A 19496-nucleotide genomic window follows, 5' to 3' on the forward strand; every position below is an offset into this window, starting at 1 on the left:
AAGTGACTGGGACTATGTTGGGGGCAACCGGGACCATGCTGGGGCAATTGGGAGCAACTGGGAGTGACTAGGACCATGCTGGGGGAGACTGGGACCATACTGGAATCATACTGGGAGTGACTGGGACCATGCTGGGGGAGACTGGGACCATACTGGAATCATACTGGGAGTGACTGGGACCATGCTGGGGGCCTGCTGGGGGCAACTGGGAGCCTGCTGGGGGCACACTGGGAGTCACTGAGAGCAGCTGGGAGCCACTGGGACTATACTGGAAGCCACTGGGACCACACTGGAAGTGACTGGGACTATGTTGGGGGCAACTGGGACCATGCTGGGGCAACTGGGAGCAACTGGGAGTGACTGGGACCATTCTGGGGGAGACTGGGACCATACTGGAATCATACTGGGAGTGACTGGGACCATGCTGGGGGAGACTGGGACCATACTGGAATCATACTGGGAGTGACTGGGACCATGCTGGGGGCCTGCTGGGGGCAACTGGGAGCCTGCTGGGGGCACACTGGGAGTCACTGAGAGCAGCTGGGAGCCACTGGGAGCATACTGGAAGTGACTGGGACCACACTGGAAGTGACTGGGACTATGCTGAGGGGCAACTGGGGCCTTGCTGGGGCAACTGGGAGCAACTGGAACCACACTGGAAGTGACTGGGACTATGTTAGGGGGCAACTGGGAGCAACTGGGAGTGACTGGGACCATTCTGGGGGAGACTGGGACCATACCGGAATCATACTGGGAGTGACTGGGACCATGCTGGGGGCCTGCTGGGGGCAACTGGGAGCCTGCTGGGGGCACACTGGGAGTCACTGAGAGCAGCTGGGAGCCACTGGGAGCATACTGGAAGCAACTGGGACCACACTGGAAGTGACTGGGACTATGTCGGGGGGCAACTGGGACCATGCTGGGGCAACTGGGAGCAACTGAGAGTGTCTAGGGGCATGCTGGGGGCCACTGGGATATACTGGGAGCACTGAAACTATGCTGGGGTGCAACTGAGATCACACTGAGAGCAACTGGGATCATATTGGGAGTGACTAGGAGCAACTGGGAGGATACTGGAAGCAACTGGGAGTGACTGGAACCACACTGGGAGGAACTAGGAGCATGTTGGGGGCAACTGAGAGTGTCTAGGAGCATGCTGGGGGCAACTGGGATATACTGGGGGCAACTGGGACTATGCCGTAGGCAACTGGGATCATACTGGGAGGAACTGGAGTCATACTGGGAGTAACTGGGACCACCCTGGGGGCAACTGGGAGTGGCTTGGAGCAACTGGGACCACACTGGGGGCAACTGGGATCATGCTAGGAATGACAGGGATTGTACTTGGAGTGACCGGGACTATACTGGTGGCAACTGGGATCATACTGGGAGCAACTGGGATCATACCGGGAGCAACTGGGGCGGAGCCCTGGCCGCCCCCGGTCAATAAACGCTGAGCTCCGCGCCCGGACGCCTGGATCCCTCCTGGTACCCTGTGGCTGGGGGAGGAGCCATGTAAATTTATGCTAATGAGGCCCGCGGCTTCTTTCCCGCCTCCGCCCCCGCTCTACACCTCCGCGGCACCATCGAGACGCGGCCTCCGGCGGCGCAGAGCGGCCGGGCGGGCACCTATTGGTCGGAGGGCGGGCGGAAGTGGCGTCAGGAGGAGGGCGGTGCGGCGGGAGGTTTGAATCCGGGCGGCGGCGGCGGCGGCGGCGGCAGGAGGTTTGGGGGGTCTCGGGCATGACGTCACGTCGGGGGGGCTGATGTCATAGCGGGCCGGTGAGGCCAGGAAGGGGGGGGAAGGGTGTGACGTAGGGGGGGGACCCCGGACGCTTGGGGCCCCCCCCCCGACGCCTGGGTCCCCCCCTCCAGCAACCCCCGGACGCCTGGACTCCGCCCCGCCCACCCCTCCGAAGTGGGCGTGGCCTCGCCATGCCCCGCCCCAAGCCCCCCACCCCCCGGCGCCGCCCCCCCCCCCGCAGCCCCCCCGGCCCCGCCATCGCCCCAACGGGCCCCGCGGCCCCGCAGTGAGTGGGGGGGGGGGGGGAGGGGGGGAACGGCGCCCTATGGATCCTCCCGCACCCCCCGACCCTATAGACCCCGCCCTGAAGCCCTGAACCCCCCCAGACCCTATAGATTCCCCCCCCAACACCCCCCCCAGACCCTATAGAACCCCCCCTGACCCCCCCCCCGACCCTATAGACCCTCCCCGGACCCTATAGACCCTGTCCTGACCCCCCCCCCGGACCCTATAGACCCTGTCCTGACCCCCCCCGGACCCTATAGACCCCCGACCCGACCCCCCCCAGACCCTATAGACACCCCCTCTGGACCTTAAAGACCCCACCCTGACCCCCCCTGGACCCTATGGACCCCGCCCTGAACCCCCCCCAAGACCCTATAGACCCGGACCCTGTAGACCCTACCCTGAGCCCCCAGACCCTATAGACTCCCCCTGGACCCTATAGACCCCACCCTGACCCCTCCCCGGACCCTATAAATTCCCCATCCCCCTCCCTGTTCCTGTAGATCCCACTGGACCCCATGGATCCCTCCCAAGCCCCTACACCCTATAGACACCCTCAAACCCTATAGAACCCCCCCAGGACCTAATGATCCCCCCCCCGGTCCCCATCTTCCCCCCCCAGTGCTGGCAGCCCCTGATGCTGTCACCCCCTGTCCCCTCTGTTCCCCTCTGTCACCCCCCTCATCCCTATAGATCCCTCCCTACCCCCTATAGACACCCTCAAACCCTATAGACACCCCCCCAGGACCTATAGATTTCCCCCCCCATCCCCACGTCATCGTCCCCCAGTGCTGGCCGCCCCTGATGCTGTCACCCCTGTCCCCCCCCCCTGTCACCCCTGTCCCCCCATCACCCTGTCACCCCCATCCCTTCTGTCCCCCTCGTCACCCCCCCGTCACCCCCATCCCCTCTGTCCCATCGCCCTCGTCAACCCCTGCCGCCCCATCACCCCCCTGTCCCCCCCCCCGCCACCCCTGTCCCCTCTGTCCCCTGTCCCCCCCCAGGGCGCCGGCCGGGCCAGCGGGCGCTGCAGGAGATCCGCAAGTACCAGAGCAGCACCCGCCTCCTGCTGCGCCCCGGGCCCTTCGCCCGCCTGGTGAGAGCGGGGGCACCCCCGAAACCCCCCGAGACCCCCCAAACCTTCTGGGGACCCCCACCCCCCCCGGGGATCCCTAAACTCTCCAGAGACCGCTCGCTCCTAAACCCCCTGGGGACCCCCCCAAACCCCCTCCCGGGCACCCTAAGTACACCCTGGGGACCCCCCAAACCCCCCCCCGGGGACCCCCAACCACTCTGGGAACACCAAACACCCCCCCCGGGGACCCCAAACCTCCCCCCAGGACCCCCAACCCCTCCCGGGACCTCCCAAATGCCCCCCCACGACTAGCAACAACCCCTTGGGACCCCCCAACACCCCCCTGGGCCCCCCCCTCAGGGGACCCCCATGTCCCCAGCACTGTCACAGCCCCCCAACGTCCTTGTCCTCCCCCCCCCTTATGACGCAGGTCCCCTCTCCCGTCCTTGTCCTCTCCCCTCCCCCCATGACGCGGTGTCCTTGTCCCCCCAGAAATGTCCTTGGGTCCCCCCCCACCCCCCTCGGGACGTGGTGTCCCCTGTGCCCCTCCCCCCATGGTGACACTGTCCCCATGTCCCCAGAGCCACAGATGTCCCCACACTGGCACTGTCCCCAGGGTGGTGTCCCCAGGGTGGTGTCCCCCACGTCCCTGGTGTCCCCAGGGTGATGTCCCCAGGGTGGTGTCCCCCATGTCCCCACGTCCCTGGTGTCCCCAGGGTGATGTCCCCCGGCTGGTGTCCCCCATGTCCCTGGCCCCAGGGTGGCCCTGTCCCCATGGCCCCATCCCCAGCATGATGTCCCCATGGTGGTGTCCCCCATGTCCCTGGTGTCCCCAGGGTGGTGTCCCAATGCCCAGGATGTCCTCAGGGTGGTGTCCCCCATGTCCCCACGTCCCTGGTGTCCCCAGAGTGATGTCCCCAGGGTGGTGTCCCCATGCCCAGGATCTCCCCAGGGTGTTGTCCCCCATGTCCCTGGTGTCCCTTGCCCTGGGGTAGGGTGTCCCCATCCCCAAGGTGTCCCCAGGATGGCAGTGTCCCCACGTCCCTGGTGTCGCCAGGGTGGTGTCCCCAGGGTGGTGTCCCCCATGTCCCCATCCCCAGGGTGTCCCTTGCCCTGGGGTAGTGTGTCCCCAGGGTGTCCCCATGCCCGGGCTGTCCCCACAGAGTGTCACCCCCCCATCCCGGGTGTCCCCCTTCCCGGGGGTGTCCCCCGTGGTGTCACCTCTGTGTCCCCAGGTGCGGGAGATCTGCCTGGTCTTCACCCGCGGCGTGGACTATCGGTGGCAGCGCATGGCGCTGTTGGCCCTGCAAGAGGTGTGTGCTGCGGGGGGGGGGGGGGGGGGGGGTCCCATGGGTGCTGAGGGGGTCCCATGGGTGCTGGGGGAACATCTGGGGGGGTCCCATGGGTGCTGGGGGGGGCCCATGGGTGCTGGGGGAACATTTGGGGAGGTCCCATGGGTGCTGGGGGGGGCCCATGCGTGCTGGGGGGGGCCCATGGGTGCTGAGGCAACATCTGGGGGGGGCCCATGGGTGGTGGGGGGGGGGGTCCCCAGAATACTGGGGGGTAGCTGGAGGGGAGTCCCCAGGGTTCAGGGGGGGCTCCCATGGGTGCTGAATGGGGTCTCAGAGGGTCCCATGGGTGCTGAGTTGGGTCTTGGAGGGTCCCATGGGTGTGGGGGGGAGAGGAGCCTGGGGACGGGGGTCCCATGGGTGCTGGGGGGGCCATCTGGGGCTACAGAGGGGTGGAGAGTTTTGGGGTGCCCTTCCCCTTGGGGACACGATTTGGGGTGCAAGGTGCTTGCCTGCACCCAATCCCCCCACCCCAAACCCCATTTGCAAGCTGGGGGGGAACCGATCCCTGCCCACCCCCAGGCAAGAGTGGGGTGAGGGTGCAAGGGGGGTGGGTGGCTGGTTTTGGGGACCCCCTCCACGTCTCGGGGCGCAGGCGGCGGAGGCCTTCATCGTGCGGCTGCTGGAGGACGCCTACCTCTGCTCCCTGCACGCCCGCCGCGTCACCCTCTACCCCAAGGACCTGCAGCTGGCCCGGCGCCTGCGGGGGCTGGAGGGGGGGGGGGTCTGTGGGACCCCCCCCCACCCCTCCACCCGCTCCGGGCACCCCAATAAATGTGTATTGGTGAATTCCGGCCCTTGGCGGGGAGGGGGGGAGGGTTGCTGTTGCAGGGAGGGGGCATGGGTGCTGGGGAGGGGGGGAGGGGGGGGCTGAAGGGGGGGGCTATGGGTGCTGGGGGTGGCCCTTGGGTGCTGGGGGGATATATGGGGGGGTCCTATGGGGGTTGGGGGGGGGGGGGCATGAGTGTAAGGAAGGGGGCCCAGGTTGGTGCCATGGGTGCTCAGGGGACATCTTGGGGGGGGGGGGGGGTGTAGGTGCTGGAGGGACATCCGAGGGGGGGTCTTATGGGTGCTGGGGGGGCCATGAGTGAAAGGAAAGGGGACTGGGTTGGTGCCATGGGTGCTGGGGGGCCTATGGGTGCTGGGGGGACACCTGGGGGAGTCCCATGGGTGCTGGGGCGGGGGTCTTCAGGATGCCAGTGAGGGCTGGGGAGGGTCCCAGAGGTGCTGAGCGGGTCTCATGGGTGCTGGGGGAGACATCTGGGGGGAGTCCTATGGGTGCTGGGGGGGAGTCCCATGGGTGCTGAAGGACACTCATCTCTGCACCCTGCACACCCCTGCATCACCCTCTACCCCAAGGACCTGCAGCTGACCCGGTGCCTAGGGGGGGTGTCTGAGGGACCCCCCCACCCCCCACTGCGGGCACCCCAATAAATGTGTGTTGGTGAAGCCCGGCCCTTGGGGGGGAGTGGGCATGATGGGTGCTGGGGGGAGAGCTGAGGGGGTGCTGGGGGGGCATCTGGGGGAGTTGTATGGATGCTGGGGGGGGTCCTGAGTGTGAGGAAGGGGGCTCAGAGTGGTGCCATGGGGTGCTGGGGGGGGCCTGGGGGACATCTGGGGGGGCCCACGGGTGCGAGGAAGGGGGCTCAGAGTGGTGCCATGGGTGCTGGGGGGGGCCTACGGGTGCTGGGATGACCTCTGGGGGATCCTGTGGGTGCTGGGGGGGTCTTCAGGATGCCAGTGGGAGCTGGGGAGGGTCCCAGAGCTGCTGGCGGGGGGGTCCCATGGGTGCTGGGGGGTACATCTGGGGGGGTCCTATGGGTGGTGGGTGGGTGTCCTATGGGTGCAAGGAAGGCGACCCGGGGGGTCCCCAGAATGCCAGCGTGGGCCGGGGAGGGTCCGCAGGATGCTGGGGGGGGTCCCATGGGTGCTGGGGGGGACATCTGGGGGAGTCCTATGGGTGCGGGGGGGCGGGAATTGGGGCCCCGTTCCCTCGGGGTGCAGTTTGGGGGGCCTGGGGGTAGCGAGGGAGGGATGGGGAGGCGTGGCTTGGGGGCGTGGCTTCAGGGGGAGTGGCTTCAAGGGGGCGTGGCTTCCCGGCTTCCCCTCAATATAGGGGCTCCTCCGGGATTTCCCCCCCCCTCCCCCCCCGGCGATGGCGGCCGCGCTGGTGTTGGCGCTGCTGGTGCTGCTGGTGCTGCTGGGGGCGGGGCGAAGGCGAGGGGCGGGGCCGGGCGAGGGGCGGGGCCCGCGGGGCGGGGCGCTGCACCTGCTCCACCCGCAGGGGGCGCTGCACCTCCGCCGCCTCGCCCGCCGGCACGGGCCCGTCCTGCGCATGCGCCTGGGGGGGCGCGGTGAGTTGGGGGGGGGGGGGGGGGGGAGCACCCCAAAACTGACACCCCCTCCACCCGGAACCCCAAACCTGCCCCTGGGAACCCCAAAACTGGCCCCCCCACCCCCACCTTGACCCCCCCAAACCTGTCCCTGGGATCCCCAAAACTGCCCCCCCTTGACCCCCCCAGAACCCCCAAACCTGCCCTTGGTCCCCCCTCCGACCCCCAGCTTACCTTTTGGGGACCCCCAGACCCTCACCCCCGCCTTAGGGACCCCAGAATGCCCCTGAACCCCCAAAACTGCCCTTGGGACCCCAAAACTGACCCCCTTGGCCTCCCCCAAACCTGCCCCTGGCACGCCAAACCCCTCCCCCTGAGTCCCCCCAAACTGCCCACCCCACCTTGACCCCCCCGACCCCCCAAACCTGCCACTGGGACCCCCAAACAGCCCCCCAACCCCACCTTGACCCCCCCGACCCCCCAAACCTGCCACTGGGACCCCCAAACAGCCCCCCAACCCCACCTTGACCCCCCCAAACCTGCCCCTGGGAACCCCAAAACCCTTGACCCCCCCACGAACCCCCAAACCTGTCCCTGGCACCCCAAAACTCCCTCCTTCCCCTTGACTCCTCCCCGACCCCCCCCCCCCAAAATTACCCCTTGGGAACCCCAACCTCCCCCCAGAACTCCCCAACCATCCTCCCTCCTCCGTTTTTGGGTCCCCCCGTACTTTTGGGGTCCCCCCTAGTTTTGGGGTCCCCCCCCAGCCCCCCACTTTCTCCCCCCCCCCCAGACCTGCTGGTGCTGAGCTCGGTGGGGACCATCCGGGAGGCGCTGGCCCGGCACTGGGGGGACTGGCTGGAGCGACCCCCAAGTTACCTGGGTATGGGGGGGGCTATGGGGCTGGGGAGGGCGTATGGGGGGGGCTATGGGGTGGGAGGGGTTATGGGGCTTGGGGGGGTTATGGGGGGGGCTATGGGGATGGGGAGGGTTATGGGGTGGGGGGATTCTGTGGGGCTGGGGAGGGGTTATGGGGCTGGGGGGGAGTATGGGGCGGGGGGGCTCTATGGGGTGGAGGGTTTTATGGGGCTGGGAGGGGTCTGTGGGTTAGGGGGGCTCCCTATGGGGGCTGGGGGGGGCTATGGGGCAGGGCCCTATGGGGTGGGGGGGCATGGGGCTGGGAGGGGGGCATTCATGGGTGGTGGGGGGGGTCCCTATGGGGCTGTGGGAGTCCCTATGGGGTGTAGGGGGGGAACCTATGGGTGCTGGGGGGGGGATTGCTGGGGGCTCCCCGGGGTGCCCCTAACTCGGGGTGTCGTGTGTGTCCCCCAGGGGGGCTGGTGTCGCGGGGGGGCCGGGACCTGGCTCTGGGAGCGGCCACTCCGGGCTGGCGGCGACAGCGGGGGGTGACGCGGGGGGCGCTGGCCCGGGCGGGGGGGCGGCTCCGGCCCCTCCTGCGGCGGCAGGCGGGGGCCCTCTGCACGGTGAGCACCCCAAAACAACCCCCCCCTCCCGCACCCCAAAGCCCCCCTGCAGCCCAAACCCCCTGCACCCCCTAAAAAATCCACACCCCAACCCTACCCCTGCACCCCAAACCCCCTGCACCCCCAAAAACCCCGCACCCCAACCCCACCCCTGCACCCCAAACCCCCTGCACCCCCAAAAATCCCGCACCCCAACCCCACCCCTGCACCCCAAACCCCCTGCACTCCCCAAAAAAGCCCCCCAAAGTCCCTCTGCACCCCAACCCTCCCCCACACCCCAAAACAACCCTGCACCCCAGAAACCACTTGCACCCCAAAAACCTGTGCACCCCAACTCCACCCTGCACCCCAAAACCCCACACCCCAAAAAACCCGCATCTCAAAGCCCCCCTGCACCCCAACCGCCTGCACTGCCGAAAAAACGCATCCCAAGCCCAACCCTGCACCCCAAGCCCCTTGCACCCCCAAAAACCCTGCACCCCAACCCCACCCCTGCACCCCAACCCCCTGCACTGCCAAAACCCCGCATCCCAAGCCCACCCCTTCACCCCAAACTCCCTGCACTCCCAAAAAAAGCCCCCCAAAGTCCCTCTGCACCCCAACCCTCCCCCACACCCCAAACGAACCCTGCACCCCAAAAACCCCCAACCCCACCCCTGCACCACAGCCCCCCACACCCTGAAACCCTGCACCCCCAAAATCCCCCTGCACCCTGAAATTCTGCAACCTGAAATCACCCTTAGTGCCCCCCCAACCCCCTAGCACACCCCAATATCCCCTCTGGGGACCCCAATACCCCCTTGGGACCCCCAAAACCCACTTAGGACCCCCAATACCACCCATGGAGACCCCAAAACCTCCTTATATCTCCCTGGGACACCCTAAAACTCCTTCAGGGACCCCAAAACCCCCCTTAGGGCCCCCCAATACCCCCCCTGGAGACCTCTCCTCCCCTCCCCCCTTCCAAGCTATGCTCCCACATGGGGGGTCCCCTGGACCCCTTAGGGATCCCTGCTATCCCATTAGGACACCCCAAAACTCCCTTACAGACCCCGAAAAACCTCCTGGGACTGCCCCGACCCAAACCTCACTTAGACTACCCCCAAACCCCCTTGTCCCCCCCCCCCCAAAAAAACCCTTAGGGACTCCAACCCCCCCTTAGCCCCCCCATATCCTATTTGGACACCCCAAAACCCCCTTAAGGGACCCCAATACCCACTTGGGGTCCCCCAATACCCCACGGGAACCCCAAAACCCCCTTCTGACACCACCCCCCCACCCCCCCCCCCCCAGGAGCTGCGTTCCCACGGGGGGGCCCCCCTGGACCCCTTTGAGGTTTTCTCCTTCTACACCTGCAGCACCATCGGACACCTCCTCTTTGGGGACCTGGTAGGGGACCCAGGTGTCACACCGGGGGGGGGACACACCCAGGAGTTCGGGGGGACGACCCAGGAGTTTGGGGGGACCCAGGAATTTGGGGGGACGACACCCCCCAGGCATCCAGGGGGAGGGCAGGAGTTTGGGGCTGTGTCTCTGGAGGGGGGGAGTTGTTTGGGTTCTGGGGGGACCCAGGAGTTGGGGGGGGGACACCCAGCTGTCAGGGGGGGAACCAGGAGTTTGGGGGGGGCCCAGGAGTTTGGGGGGGACCCAGGTGTCTGAGAGGGGACCCAGACATCCGGGGGGGGGGCGGGACACTGAAGAGTTCTGGGAGGGACCCCGAGGAGTTCTGGGGGGGACCCAGGATTTTGGGAGGGGACCAAGGGGGACTTTGGGGGGGGGGTGTCTGTTTGGGTTCTGAGGAGACCCAGGCATTGCCCCCCCCCCGTCCCAGATGCCCCCCGAGCCGGAGGTGCGGGCCTTCACCCGCTGCGTGGTGGAGCTGCTGGAGGTGTGGGGCAGGTTCAGCGTGCGGGTCCTCGACCTGCTCCCTGCTCTACGGGTGAGCTCGGCCATAGGACCAGGCCCTATAGGGGCTGTATGGGGCTGGGGGTGAGGATGTGGGGCTGGGAAGGGGGGGTTATAGGGTCTATATGGGGTGGGGAAAGGGTTTCTAGGATCTATGTGGGGTCTCAAAGGGGTCTATATGGGGCTGGGGAGGGGCTCTATGGCCCTGGGAGGGGTCTTATAGGGTCTATAGGGGGCTGGGGAGGGGCTATATGGCCCTGGGGAGGGTGTGTATGGTCTTTTTGGAGCTGTGGGGGTGTTATAGGGTCTAGATGGGGCTGGGGAGGTGCTTATATGGGCTGGGGGAAGATGTATAAGGTGTAGGAGGGGCTGAGAATATAGGGTCTATAAGGAGATGGGTGTTCTACATGGGGAGGCTGTATGGGGTTGGGAGGGGTGGTTATGGGGGTCTTATGGCGCTAGGATGATCTATATGGGGGTGTGGGCATGTGTTTTAGGGTCTATATGGCCCAGGGGGGGTTATGTGGTCTATATGGGGCTGGGAGAATCTATAGGACTGTGGGGAGGGTCTATATGGTCTGGGAGGGTGGCCTATAGGGTCTATATGGCCCAGGGGGGAGAGGAACTATGGGGTTTCTATAGGGCTGAGGGGAGTTATAGGGCATGGCGGGGGGGGGCTGAGGGGAGTCCCTATGGGATCCATACGTCCCAGGTCCTCCCCAACCCGGGGCTGCGAGAGCTGCTGCGCCTTGTCGAGCTCCGCGACGCCTTCGTGGAGGCCCAGATCCGACGGCATGAGGTCAGGGGGGGATGCATGGGGGGGGGGACACCCAGGTATCCGGGACAGAATGACACGTGTTCCCGCAGGAGTGCCCATCCCCCCCTGGGGACACGGTTCTGGCGGCGCTGCAGGGAAGGGACCCCGGCGTCCAGGGGGGTCCCCTGAGCCCCCCCCGCCTCCACATGGCCCTGGTCGATCTCTTCATCGGGGGCACCGAGACCACGGCTGCAGCCCTGGCGTGGGCCGTTGCCTTCCTGCTGCACCGCCCCGAGGTGCCACACGCGTGTCATAGCCGTGTCCGTGTCCCTGCCCGTGTCCTCAAGTCCCCATGGGTGTCCCCCGGGGGGCCTGTGTCCCCACACATGTCCTACATGTCTCCAGTGTCCCCTCCCTGTGGCCATTGCCATCCCCCTGCACCACTCCACAGTGCCACATACGTGTCACACCCCTGTCCGTGTCCCCACACGTGTCCTCAAGTCCCCACATATGCCCCCAAGGGGTCTCATGTACCCACATGTGTCAACTGTGTTCCCAGTGTCCCCCTCCCCATGGCCATCGTTGTCGCCCTGCACCACCCCAAGGTGCCACACACATGTCACAGCCATGTCTGTGTCCCCACACGTGTCCCCATGTGTGTCCCCAAGGAGTCCCGTGTCCCCACCCATGTCCTGTGTGATCCCTGTGTCCCTTCCCCGTGGCCATCGCCATCCCCCTCCACCGCCCCAAGGTGCCACACGCGTGTCACACCCATGTCCATGTCCCCACACGGCTCCTTGGTCCCATTTATGTCCCCCCCACCTTGGCACTGGGTGTCCCCCGGGGTGGGACCCACCTCCCCAAACCACATGACACACGTGTCACCCCAGGAGGTGGTGCCCTGCATGTGGCATGTGTGTGACATGCGTGTGACACACGTGTCCCCCAGCTGCAGGAGCGGCTGCGGGCAGAGCTCTGGCGGGAGCTGGGTCCCACCGGGACCCCCCAGGCGGGTGACACCGGACGCCTGCCCCTCCTCCACGCCACCGTCACCGAGACCCTGCGCCTCCGGCCCCCTGCCCCACTGGCCCTGCCCCACTGCGCCCGCCGCCACACCAGGTACGGCCAGTAGAAACCAGTATGGACCAGTACAGATGGTTGTGGACTAGTATGAACCAGCATGAACCACTACAGACCACTGGGCATCAGGTTCCAGCACTGTGCACCAAAGTGTATCAGTGTTTTGCACCAGTGTAGACCAGTATGAACCAGTATAGACCAGTATGGACCAGTGCGGGCATCCTCAGTAGGGCCCCGTAGGCCCCAGTAAGTCCCAGTAAGCCCCAGTAGACCCCAGCAGAACACAGTAGGCCCCAGTAAGCCCCAATAGGTCCTAATAGACCCCAGTAGCCCCAGCAGAGCCCAGTAGGTGCCAGCAGGCCCTAGTATACCCCAGTAGATCCCAGTACATCCCAGTATGCCCCAGTATATCCCAGCAGTCCCCAAAAGATGTCAGTGGAACCCAGTACACCCCAGTAAGCCCCAGTAGATCCCAGCAGTTCTCAGCATGCACCAGTGGGCCCCAGAAGACCTCAGTAGAGCCCAGTATGTCCCAGTAAACCCCAGTAGGGCCCAGCAGAGCCTAGTGGACCCCAGCAGGCCTCAGCAGGCCCCAGTGTACTCTAGCACATCCCAATAACTCCCAGTAACTCCCAGTAGGCCCCAGTAAGTCTCAGTAAACCCCAATAGACTGCAGTAGGCCCTGGTAGGCTCAAGGAGGTCCTAGTAGGCCCCAGAGGGCCCCAGTAGACCCCAGTATATCCCAGTAGTGCCCAATAGAACCCAGTAGGCTCAAGATATCCCAGCAGGCCCCAGGAGGCTCCAGAGGGCCCAACAGGCCCCAGTAGACCCCACAGATCCCATTAGGGCCCAGTAGATCCCACTAGGCCCCAGCAGACCCCAGTAGGCCACAGTAAGTCCCAATAGACCCCAGTAGGCTCCAGAGGGCCCAACAGGCCCCACTAGACCCCAATAGATCCCATTAGGGCCCTGTAGATCCCACTAGGTCCCAATAGGCCCAAGTAGGCTCCAGAGGGCCCAACAGGCCCCACTAGACCCCAATAGATCCCATTGGGGCCCAGTAGATCCCACTAGGCTCCAGTAGACCCCAGCAGAGCCCAGTGGGCCACAGTAAGTCCCAGTAGGCCCCAATAGACCCCAGTATGCTCCAGAGAGCCCAACAGGTCCCAGTAGACCCCAGCAGAGCCCAGAAGATCCCAGTACATCCCAACACCCCGCTGTCTCCTCCCAGTGTCGGGGGCATCCCAGTGCCGGCTGGCTCCATCCTGATCCCCAACCTCCTGGCTGCCCAGCAGGACCCCGACACCTGGCACCACCCCGAGGCTTTCCTGCCCGGTACGCCCGGACATTGGGGTCCCCCCCGGACGCCGGGTTCCCCTGAATCCCTTGGGGTCCGTCCCCTCCCAGACGCCTGGGTCCCCTGACCCCTGTGTGGGTGGCTTCCTCCCGGACACCTGGGTCCCCTAAACCCCTTGGGGTGCATCCCCTGAACCCCGATGTGGGTGGGTCCCCTTCCCAAATGCCTGGGTCCCCTCCTGGACACCTGTGTCGTCCCCCCCAAATGCCTGGGTCCCCTCCTGAACACCTGGGTCCCCTGAACCACTTGGGGAGGGTCCCTTCCCAGACACCTGGGTCCCCTGACCTCTGTGGGTGGCTTTCTCCTGACTGTTTGGGTCCCTTAAACCCCTTGGGGTGGGTCCCCTCCTTGACGCCTGCATCCCCTCCCCAAATGCCTGGGTCCCCTCCCTGAATGCCTGGGTCCCCTAAACTCCTTGGGGTGGGTCCCCTCCCTGAACACCTGGGTCCCTCCTCCCAAACGCCTGGGTCCCCTCCCTGGACACCTGGGTCCCTTAAACCCCTTGGGGCGGGTCTCCTGAACCCCGATGTGGGTGGGTCCCCTTCCCCAAATTCCTGGGTCCGCTACTGAATGCCTGGGTCCCCTCCCCAAATGCCTGGGTCTCCTCCTGATCACCTGGGTCCCCTCCGTGGATGCCTGGGACCCCTGACCCAGTAGGGGGGTCCCCTGACCCAGTAGGGGGTTACCCTCCCAAACGCGTTCCCTCCTGGAGCCCTGGGTCCCCTGACCCCTTTGGGTGAGTCCCCTCCCGGACGCCTGGGTCCCTTGACCCCCCTTCCCCCTCCAGAGCGGTTCCTGGTTCCGGGGGCTCCTTGGCGGGCGCTGGTGCCCTTTGGCTGCGGGGCCCGATCCTGCCTGGGGGAAGGGCTGGCACGGGCCGAGCTTTTCGTCTTCCTGGGTCGGATCCTGCAGGAATTCCGCCTGGAACCCCCCGCCCCCGGGGTCCTGCCCTGCCTGGAGGTGTCGGCAGGCACCGTCCTGCGCTGCCCGCCCTTCCGCGTCCGCATGGTGCCCTGCCAGCCCCCTGCCTAACTGAGCACAGGGGCCTGGCAGCGGCCTGGTACTCCTGTGCCTGCCTGCTGCCTGCACCCCTGGCTGCCTGCACCCCTGGACACCTGGGGCTGCCTGCACCCCTGGCTGCCTGCACCCCTGGCTGCCTGCACTCCTGGACACCTGGGGCTGCCTGCACTCCTGGCTGCCTGGAGCTGCCTGCTGCCTGCACTCCTGGCTGCGTGGGGCTGCCTGCACCCCGGCTGCCTGCAGCTGCCTGCACCCCTGGCTCTCTGGGGCTGCCTGCACCCCTGGACACCTGGGGCTGCCTGCATACCTGGCTGCCTGCTGCCTGCACCCCTGGACACCTAGGGCTGCCTGCTGCCTGCACCCCCTGGCTGCCTGCTGCCTGCACCCCTGGACACCTAGGGCTGCCTGCTGCCTGCACTCCTGGCTGCCTGGAGCTGCCTGTACCTCTCGCTGTCTGGGGCTGTCTGCATCCCTGGACACCTAGGGCTGCCTGCTGCCTGCACTCCTGGCTGCCTGGGGCTGCCTGCACCCCTGCCTGCAGCTGCCTGCACCCCTGGATACTCTGGTCCACTGCCTGGACTCCTGGGGCTGCCTGCATGTCCAGATGACCGGGTCCTCCTGCTGCCTGTGTCTCCGGACGCCTGGGTCCCCCCCGGATGCCCGGGTTCACCAGGGGGTGGGGGTTCCAGGCACCTTTTATTACCACCACCACCACCCCCCCCCAATAAAAGCTTCACCTCTGACCCTCCCCCCACAAGTCCCGCCTCTTTCCTGGGTGCCCCCCCCCCCAGACGCCTGGGACCCCCCCCGGACGCCTGGGTCCCCTCAGTCGCGCTGCGGCCGCAGCTTCATCTCGGTGAAGGGGATGGAGAACTCGAAGCCTTTCCAGGGAAACCAGTTGATGCCCTGGGGAGAGCCGGGGGGGAGGGGGGTTGTCCATCAGGCCCTATAGGTACCCTATAGGCACCCTATAGACCCTATAGGGGCCCTAGAGAACACCCCCTCTCCCCTGCCCCAGGCCCTGTCACTCCTATAAGGGCCCCATGGCCAGACAGAGGGGATCTGGGGCTAGGTTCTATAGGGTCTTGGGCCCTATGGAGCCTATAGGGCATGTGGCCATGTGCCCCGCATAGCCCCCCTAGGACCCTCATTGGGCCCTGGTCACCCATAGGGGTGCAGTGCTCACCCCTGCCCCAGGGTCCTCTTAGCACGCCTATGGTCCCCATAGGTTCCCACTGCTGCTGCGGGCAGTGCCATAGGGGTCCTGTGCTCCATAGTGCCCGTATAGATCCCTCCACAGAAGACCCTCCCCCATAGCCCCTACAGAAATTCCTGTAGTCACTATAGCCCCGTTATAGGCCCCTCTGTGACCTCCATAGGACCCCCCATATGCCCCTATAGACCCCCCTGTGGGCCCCTACAAACATCAGTGCCCACCTGTAAACCTTCCATAAAGACCCCTGTATGGCTTATATAGCCCCTAGGGCCTCTCTATTGCCCCTTATCGACCCCCATATAGCCCCTATAGATGCCTGTATGCCCCTGCAGGCCTCCTCCATGGCCCCTTTAGACACCCGGATGCCCCTAGAGGCCTCCCTATGGCCCATATAGCTCCCCTGTAGTCCCAGTAGACCCCCCCTGTGGCTGCTTTAGGCCCCTGGTGGCACCTATATTCCCCTCCTTTGCCCTTATAGAGTCCATTATGGACCCTATAGGCCTCCCTATAGACACCATTATGACCCCTACAGATCCCCCATGGCTCCTATAGCACCACTATGGCCCCTACAGACCCCAATATGGTCCCTATAGCCCTGCCATGCCCCTCTTTGGCCCCCTTATGTCCCCTTTAGGTCCCTCTATGGCCCTTCTTGGCCCCCCCAGTTGCCCTCTGTGACCCCTATAGACCCCATCAACTGCACTCTGGCCCCATAGGCCCCCTCTAGTTGCCTCCTATAGACCCCTATAGGTGCTCTCTGGCTCCTATAGGCCCCCCGTGGCTGCTGTAGCCCCCCTATGGCCCCTATAGACCCCATTATGGCTTTCTACAGCCCCCATTAACTGCACTTGGGCCCCATCGGCCTCCTCCAGTCACCCCCTATGGCCTCCTATAGGTCCCCCGATCCCTATAGGCCCCCTGTGGCCCCTATAGACCCTATTATGGCTCCTATAGACTGCCTTGTGGTCCCTATAGCCCCCATTAACTGTATTCTGGACCCATAGGCTTCAACTACTTGCCCCTTATAGGCCCCTATAGCCCCCCTATGGCCCCTATAGACCCCATTCTGGCTGCCTATAGGCCCCATCAACCCCACCCTGGCCCCACACACCCCCCTCTAGTTGCCCCCTACAGCTCCCTATAGGTCCCCCAAGGCCCCTATAGGTCCCCCATGGCCCCTATAGATCACATTATGGCCCTGATACACCCTCTATGGCCCCTATAGACCCCCTTATGGCCCCCTATATCCCCCATCAACCCCACTCTGGCCTCATCAGCCCCCTCTAGTCACCCCCTGTGGCCCCCTATAGGTCACCCCGGCCCCTATAGCGTGCCTGGTGGTCGTGGGGTGTCCCGTAGCGCCCGTTGAGGTTGGCGTAGTGGCAGTTGTGGTACCACCAGGCCCCCGTGTAGGCGACGGCGCAGGGACGGGGGCGGCCCCGGGGGTCCCGGTCCCGCGTGGAGAAGGGGCTGCCGGCGTGGTAGGAGAGCGCGTCCCCTGCGGGACCCCCCATCAGACCTCCAGGGACCCCCAGGAACCCCCCCCCCCCCCCCCCAGGAACCCCTCCTCAGAGCCTGTCAGATCCCCAGGGAACCCAGGGACCCCCACCAGGGACCCCCCCTCAGAGCCCATTAGACCCCCCGGGACCCCCCCATCAGAAACCCAGGGACCCCCCCAGGGAACACCCCCCCCAGAGCTTGTCAGACTCCCAGGGACCCACCAGGGACCCCCCCTCAGAGCCCATCAGACCCCTAGGAATCCCCCCAGTCAGGGGACCCCATTGGACCCCCCAACAATCCCCAAGATCCCCCCATGGACCCCCCCACCAATCCTCAGGGACCCCCCACCAGGACCCCTAGGATTGCCCAAGGCCAAGGGACCCCCAGGGGCACCCCATGAACCCCCAGTGACCACCCAGGAACCCCCCCTCAGACCCCGTCAGACCCCTCCAGGGCCCCCCCCATGACCTGGAGATGCCCAGACCCCCCCAGGAATCCCCCAGGGAACCCCAGGGCCAAGAGACCCCCAAGACACTCCAAAGACCCCCCCAGAAACCTCCCCAGAGACCCCAGGAGACCCCTGAGACCCCCCCGAGACACCCCCTCTCAGGAACCCCCACATGGTCCAGAGACCCCTAAGACCCCCCCCAGAAGCCACCAGGGACCCCTCCCCCAGGGCTGGAGCCCCCCAAGACCCCCTCAGGGTCCCCTTTCAGAACCCCCCAAGATCCTCTCAGGGACCCTCTTCATGGACCAAGGGACCCCCAATACCCCCTTAGGCCCCCCCAGGACCCCATAAGACCTCCCAGGACCCCCCAAGACACCCCCCTCCCCCGCATAGGGCAAGAGACTCCAAATATTTGCCCCCAATACCCCCTTCATGTGCCAAGGGATTCCCAAGACCCCCCCAAGACCCCTCCAGGACCTCCCCAGGACCTCCCCAGGACTACTCAGGACCCACCAGAACCACTCCAGGACCTCTCCAGGACACCCCAAGACACCCCCCCCTCCCCCATAGGCCAAGAGATCCTGAATATTCCCCTCTAGGACCCTCTTCATGGGCCAAAGGATGCCCAAGACCCCTCCAGAATCCCCCCAAGACCACTCAGGACCCCCCCAAGTTGCCTCCAGGACTCCTCCAGGACCCCCCACGACCCCTCCAGGAACCCCCCCAAGACCACGCAGGATGCCCCAGGACCCCCCCAAGACCTCCCCAAGACCACTGAGGACCCCCAAGACTCCTCCAGGATCCCCCAAGACCTCCCCAACACCACTCAGGACCCCATGAGACCCCTCAGGATCCCCCCAAGACCACTCAGAACCCCTCCAGGACCTCCCAGGACCCTCTGAGACCACTCAGAACCCCTGCAAGGGGTTCCTCCAGGACCACCCCAAGACAACCCAAGATCCCCCAAAACTCCTCCAGGACCCCCCAGGACCCCTCCAGGACCACCCCAAGACCACTCAGGTCCCCCCCCCAAGAGCTCCCCAAGACCACTCGGGACCCCCCAAGACCCCCCCCCAGCACCACTTAGGACTGCCCCAAGACCCCTCCAGGACCCCCCAGGACTCCTCCAGGACCCCCCAAGACCACTCAGGAATCTCCCAAGACCCCTCCACGAACCCCCAAGACCACCCAGGACCCCCCCAAGACCCCCTATACCAGCAGTGCCGCTGTAGGCACCGAGGTGGAGGCGGTAATGGTCCTCGGGGCCGGCAACGGTGAAGTCACGGTAGTGAGCGAAGGCGGCATCTTGTGGGGTGCGGAGATCCACCCGCAGCTCCGTGGGGGTCCCCGCCGTCAGCGCGTGCAACGCCTCATTACCTGCACCCCCATACCTGCATTCGGCCACCGCCACCGCCTGGACACCTGAGTCCCCTTCCCCAGATCCCTGGTCACCCATCCAAGCCCACCCAGATGCCTACGTCCTGTCCAAAGGCCCACCCAGGACCACTTGGACCCCTGGGTCCCCCCAGTCACCCACCCAGAAGCCTGGGTCCCCCCCAGACACCTGGGTCCCTCCCTGGTCACCCACCCAAGCCCACCCAGATGCCTAGGTCCCCTCTAAAGATCCACCCGGGACCACCCAGACACCTGGGTCCCACCCCCGTCACCCACCCAGATGCCTGGATCCCCACCCTGGACACCTGGGTTCCCCCTTTGGTCACCCACCCAAGCCCAACCAGATTCCTGCCCCCCCCCCCAAAATTCCTGGGTCCCTCCCACCCAGACGCCTGGGTCCTCACCCAGCCAGAACTCCCCGGTGACGTTGCCAAAGCCGTGGGCGTAGGCATCCCACCCCCGCCAGAAATCGGTGCCCCCGTCCTGGCGGCGCTGGAACACCTGGGGGGGGTCGGGGGGAGGTCGGGGGGCCCCAACACCCCCCACTG

General features: G+C 65.9%; 3 protein-coding genes across 3 annotated transcripts in view; 2 read left to right on the forward strand and 1 right to left on the reverse strand.

Annotated features, from left to right (window-relative positions):
* Positions 1–1935: 1935 nt before the first annotated feature.
* On the forward strand, positions 1936–5887 carry LOC126034834 (histone H3-like centromeric protein A). Its single transcript, XM_049792690.1, is given in 6 exon segments — positions 1936–1970; positions 1972–2030; positions 3034–3125; positions 4340–4417; positions 5049–5237; positions 5813–5887. Coding segments are annotated over 6 exon segments (528 nt in total).
* Positions 5888–6608: 721 nt separating this feature from the next.
* On the forward strand, positions 6609–14531 carry LOC126034835 (steroid 21-hydroxylase). The gene is made up of 11 exons (XM_049792692.1): positions 6609–6647; positions 6693–6807; positions 7580–7669; positions 8119–8270; positions 9564–9659; positions 10102–10209; positions 10888–10974; positions 11043–11228; positions 11882–12051; positions 13244–13347; positions 14157–14531. The coding sequence occupies exons 1-11, from the start codon at positions 6609–6611 to the stop codon at positions 14399–14401; spliced, it is 1392 nt and encodes a 463-aa protein (XP_049648649.1). The 3' UTR covers positions 14402–14531.
* A 683-nt stretch (positions 14532–15214) lies between these two features.
* The window catches only part of TNXB (tenascin XB), a 55437-nt gene continuing 51155 nt past the window's right edge, over positions 15215–19496 (reverse strand). The window contains exons 50-53 of the mRNA XM_049792693.1: positions 19353–19449; positions 18769–18930; positions 16940–17103; positions 15215–15295 (exon numbers count right to left, since the gene is read on the reverse strand). Of these exons, the coding sequence (XP_049648650.1) occupies positions 15215–15295; positions 16940–17103; positions 18769–18930; positions 19353–19449 (504 nt within the window). The remainder of the gene's footprint in view (positions 15296–16939; positions 17104–18768; positions 18931–19352; positions 19450–19496) is intronic.

This window comes from Accipiter gentilis, chromosome 36 (assembly GCF_929443795.1).
Source record: "Accipiter gentilis chromosome 36, bAccGen1.1, whole genome shotgun sequence".
In the NCBI taxonomy this organism is placed as follows: Eukaryota; Metazoa; Chordata; class Aves; order Accipitriformes; family Accipitridae; genus Astur; species Astur gentilis.